Source organism: Ipomoea nil, unplaced genomic scaffold, assembly GCF_001879475.1.
Source record: "Ipomoea nil cultivar Tokyo-kokei standard unplaced genomic scaffold, Asagao_1.1 scaffold1286, whole genome shotgun sequence".
Classification (NCBI taxonomy): Eukaryota; Viridiplantae; Streptophyta; class Magnoliopsida; order Solanales; family Convolvulaceae; genus Ipomoea; species Ipomoea nil.
In genome coordinates this window covers 2,471,248-2,476,304 of record NW_017617714.1, presented here as the reverse complement: position 1 = coordinate 2,476,304, position 5,057 = coordinate 2,471,248, and the positions used below count along the sequence as shown (strand labels likewise).

The 5,057-nt window shown below is 31.9% G+C and overlaps 1 protein-coding gene across 1 annotated transcript; it reads right to left on the bottom strand.

Moving 5' to 3' along the window:
* Positions 1 to 1,440: 1,440 nt before the first annotated feature.
* On the bottom strand, positions 1,441 to 4,342 carry LOC109184757 ((-)-germacrene D synthase-like). Its single transcript, XM_019334795.1, has 7 exons — positions 4,208 to 4,342; positions 3,694 to 3,973; positions 3,201 to 3,573; positions 2,881 to 3,099; positions 2,600 to 2,738; positions 2,183 to 2,434; positions 1,441 to 2,004 (listed from the first exon to the last, which is right to left on the bottom strand). Exons 1-7 carry the CDS (start codon positions 4,340 to 4,342, stop codon positions 1,714 to 1,716), a joined length of 1,689 nt encoding a protein of 562 aa, XP_019190340.1. The 3' UTR covers positions 1,441 to 1,713.
* Positions 4,343 to 5,057: the final 715 nt, after the last annotated feature.

Genomic DNA, 5,057 nt, shown 5'->3' with positions numbered 1-5,057 from the left:
ATTTAAAACTTCTGCCCACGTGAACTTCTTCCCATTCTCACACGTAAACTTCTTCCCATTCTAGACTTACTATTCTTCCCATTCTCACACGTGAACTTCTTCCCATTCTAGACTTACTATTATTCCCATTTTCAAACGTGAACTTCTTCCCATTCTAGACTTACTATTTATATCGTGAACTTCTTCCCATTATAGACTTACTATTTATATGTCCTTGAATTGAAGCCCAAACTTCTGCCCATTCTAGACTTACTATTTATATCGTGAACTTCTTCCCATTCTAGACTTACTATTTATATCTCCTTGAATTGAAACCCAAATCTCATCCCATCAACCCAACTTTCTTTCCATTCTAGATTGTGTATGTGTTTCCTTTTCCCAAAACTTCATCTGATGGATTTAAACTTGGCTTCTTGGATGTGAGATTTGAACTTATGAAGTTCCATTTAATATTTCAAGCTTTTACCATCTCATCCATACAAACTTTTAGTTTTTATAGATGCTTGATCTTCAAGATAGCTTCATGCAAAGTCCATGTCACATTCTTTCTTCTTCGGGAATTGTTGAGGGATTTCTTCTTGGATTTCTTGAGAGATTTCTTCATGGGTTAAAAGTCTTCATAGAGCTCATATCTCATGTATACATCTTCATATGCATACATCTTCCTCTTCTATTTGCCATTTTCACTAGGCAAATTCTTGATTTTAGGCTTGATATCTTCTTCATCCATTTTTCTCAACTAATGGATAATTTTCCCTTTCTTGATTTATGACTCGACTAGTCTAACCAAAATAAAATTGGGATTCTACGATTTACAATAATTTGGCATATCAAAATCTATTACAATTTATTCCTAACAGAGAGTAATTGGGTGTTAAGGAGAATAACTGGCTTGTGTTTTTGTTTGGCCTTGGGCATCTTTGGCTTGAATCGCCACAAAATTGGAGTCCAAGGCGAAGTTGTAAGTTCAAATAGCTATGTGAGTAGTATTTGGACACTTATGCGCATATTATTTTCCCTAATCTTGAATACCGTATTTGACATTTTAGCTTGAATAAACCAAGTCCAAATGCATTTGGTGTTTATTTCTTGTTTTCTTGCTTATATATGTTTGTCTTATTTTGTTTAGTCATTGACACTCCCTATTTGTAACAAATTGCTTAGCTTCTTGTTAATTTCCTTATGTTAGTGCGTAGTTGCTTGTGATTGCATACTACGTGCCATAACCCCCAACCCAGAGAACGACATAACTCTCGCACTCACCTTGAAAATATCTTACATCATTTCTCATGAATAAATTAGTAGCTAGTGTTTGATACGCCTATTTCCATATATATGGTTCGATACCTCATAATACTTCAAATATTTGTTTGTTGTCATACGAATTGATGCATCAATCAAACATATATTATTCTTTGGAAGATATAGCAACTCACATAGACACAGTTACATGCCACTTTTTATTCTAAACCCAAACATAAAATTGAAAACAAAAGCAATGCAACTAAGAAAGGATTACATGTCACTCTTTATTTTGAACCACAACATAAAGAAAACAACATGGAAAGTTTTTTTTTTTAAAAAAAAAAAACAAAAAAAAAAACACTGCTCGTCACTCTTTATTCGAACTAGAACATAAAACTAAAAACATTAAAGCAAAACCATCATACTCAAAATAGTAAATTTAGTATTTTTTTTTTTCATTTTTCATATTCATGGGATCGGATTAACCAACGTAGAGGTAATGATCTGCTTCAACTTGGTTTTGGAATGTGTATACAAATCTCCATCATGGTATAGCAAATCTATAACTCTTGTAAGGTTGAGAATTCGGGTGAGTATAGGCATAGGGACAACTGTAGGCTTAAGACATTCTCGATTAATGTCTTTCCAAGCATTGATGACTTGTCCTTGCAACTCTGTCGTGGCCTCTTCTTTTGATTTCTCATATTCTTTCATAAAGATTTGCACAGATGATTCAAAGTGTCCTCTTTGTTGTTCAAACTATATAAATGGCACAAATTTGGTGTGAGTAATTTTCCAATTAGGAATATAATATGTAAAGACTATTGATATACGACGATGTCAAGAAATTATCAATAAATCAATTTTTAAATACTAAAACCAATCGACTAAAAGTCATATAATAATAAAAATTATTTGGGATAATATATATTGTTACCTCATATCCAGTTATGTCATCCATTAATCTGCCAACGATCTCTGAAGCTCTAACAATTAACGGTCCACTAATCATCCAATCAAAGACTTGTTTAGTTATAAAGTCTTCGTGCATGCCTACTAAAGAAGTTGTTGCTAGCATCGTGTAACCCGAAGTTACCAATGCAACCTTCATGTACTCTTCAAATGTAGGAGAGCAACCGTCATTATACCACTTGGCTTCATCATAATATGCTCCCACTAATTTTGTCATCTTAAAACATATAGGAAATCAAAGCTTTAATATAATGTATAATTTATACATAATGAACCAACTTTGTTAATTAACTGTAAAGGTTTCAATGTGGTCAAATCATAAGGGTAAGACTAATTAAATCAAATACTATTATAAAATTGAGAATTAAATCAAAAGGATTACCTCAATTTTTGCATAGTTGACGCGATACGATTCACTTTCATTGGCTAACTCTTTCTCCATTTCAGCATAAGTATCAAGAAGGTACATGTAAGTAGACTTCATATATTCTGGTAATTGATTTGTAGCACTAACATCCCATCTGCATAGCAAAAGTATATATGCATATGTTTTAAATGAACACTAGTTTTTCAACAATTATCATACAAAAAGAAAATGAAAATGATTTTTGCAATTCTTGAAGAATATAGTGATGAAAGCTAGTATAGAATTGAAATTGGGACCTTTGGACTGCGTCGGTGAAAAGTTTGAGCTCATCAGGGGTTCCATAAACATCGTAAATATCATCAACAATCGAAGTTAGAGAAATAATTTTAAGAATAAATTTCCTTGCGAGCTCATATTTTGGTTCAAAATATGTTCCCAATGTCCAAAAGTAGCATTCCACCAACCTATCTCTTGCAAAAGGCAGTTTATTTGGGACATCTAATCCTTTCCACCACCTACATTATGACAATAACAATTTGAAAATACAAATTAAATTTTACAAAATTATATGAATAATACTATTTGTTAAATAAATAAATTAGCTAAAAAACTTTACCTTGTAAGACTGCCTAGCTCTCTTTGATGTTGCTTCTGCAGCAAGTTAAAGTCCAATTTTGCGAATTTCAGCAATAAAGCATCTTGTGTTCCATCAGGTTCATAAGATGATATGAATTTTTGTGCGTCTAGCCTCGTTAATCTCCTGCGAATTGGTTGCTTTAGTGCTTCACTCACTTGTGATCTAAGAGGATTGCTCAAGTGTGGTAGAATGGATTCTAGGTGAGAAGTGGTAAATATTAGCGCTTCTTCTAAAATCTGTTCCCCATGCACTCTAAGATGTGATGCTTCGTACAAGCTCAACATTGCTGCTACATTGTTGATTAACGATTCCTTGAACTTTTCATTACAGTCCTTGAACTTTTCAAACACATCTGTTAAAACATTAATGCAGCAGAGTTAAAAATGTATTACTTCAAACTTTAGAATTTGATTTTATTATTTCATATAACTATTTTGTTAGTAGTATTTATTTAATTTTATTCTATACTCACTAGCTGATACATGATAGCCATCTTGTCGAAGGAGTCGAAAGCGCAAAGAGACAACATAAAGACCATTCTCATCTTCCCCATCATTGAAATCATCATATGCCTTGAATATGTATTCCAATGAAGCGTCAATCTCATTTTCAAATTGATAACACACTCCTAAACGTTGGATCTTGTTAATCAAGTCCAATTTTTGGGAAGAAATGTTTGGGGCTTCCACAAGAATGTTCTTTATTTCTTCTTTCAATTTTTGATGCTCTAGCCAATCTTCTGTATCCACTTCCTGTGTATACAACAATTTATTTTCTTTACAAAATATTACTGAGATCCATCAAAGCTATATAAGCTGGAAATAGATAAGTAAATCTAAAAAAATCAAATTTTAAGAAAGTAAACAGAGAAAAAAATAGTTGATTTGACCAATTAATGTAAACATATATGAAAAGTAAAACCGGTTAGTAATAAAAATTTATCATTTATGGAGTAATTTTTAAGACTAAAAGTGTATGTAGGTTACCATGGGTTGAGAAGAATAAGTTAGGAAGTAATCTCCCCAAATGCTTGGATGAAAATTTGCAGAGCGACGAGTAACTTGATCCTTTGGAGTTTGGTTTGATGGAAGAGCTGATGGGAGTTGGAAATTGGCAGCCATTTTTGGTAAGTATTTTACCACTTTTGCATGTATGTTTTCTGAGGTTGCTCTCTATTTATAGTCCTCTTTGGGCACGTGCTCGAGCCTTAGTATACCGGTGTGCTAAAAAAACCCTAACGAACGTTAAACTGTTCATTTGTGGGAAATGATGTTGACCAATTAGAAATGAAAACAATGCGTAAAAAACATATTATTTAATTACGCAGTGAAGATTTCTATGAAGGTGTCCTAGTCTTTAGTCAATTTTTGAGAATATTTAAATGAGGTGTCGACATTTTATTAAGATCCAATCATTTCGTCATTATAGCTCTAATTCAATATTGTTACACGAACATTTTATATTTTTATTATCTCTTGATGAGATTAATCAATTCCGTTGTAATCAAATGAAAATATTTATATTAAGTGGTTTGTGGTCCATTGGTACCCGGTTGCTTCTTTTAAGTAGGAGGTGATAGGTTTGAACCTTACTTAAGGCAAGTAGTGTGTATATAAGGTACCTCTTTCTTATAATAATAAAAAAATGAAAATTTTTATTTAAAAAATCATATATTTTAGGGAATAATATTTCAAATGGCGATTGTCATATAAAAAAGTGAACTTTAATAAATAATTTTGAGTTGCAAGTAATTTTTTTTTTTTTTTTTTGTAATAAACTAGTATTTTCACCGTTGCACGGAATGGATTTGTTATAATATTTTAAAAATATTTGAAT

Coding starts and splice junctions, on each gene's coding strand:
- LOC109184757 (XM_019334795.1), bottom strand. CDS start 4,342: ATGGCTGCCAATTTCCAACTCCCATCAGCTCTTCCATCAAACCAAACT. Junction 3,100..3,200: donor GAGCTAGGCAGTCTTACAAG/GTAAAGTTTTTT, acceptor GTCATAATGTAG/GTGGTGGAAAGGATTAGATG. Junction 2,739..2,880: donor TTCACCGACGCAGTCCAAAG/GTCCCAATTTCA, acceptor TTTGCTATGCAG/ATGGGATGTTAGTGCTACAA.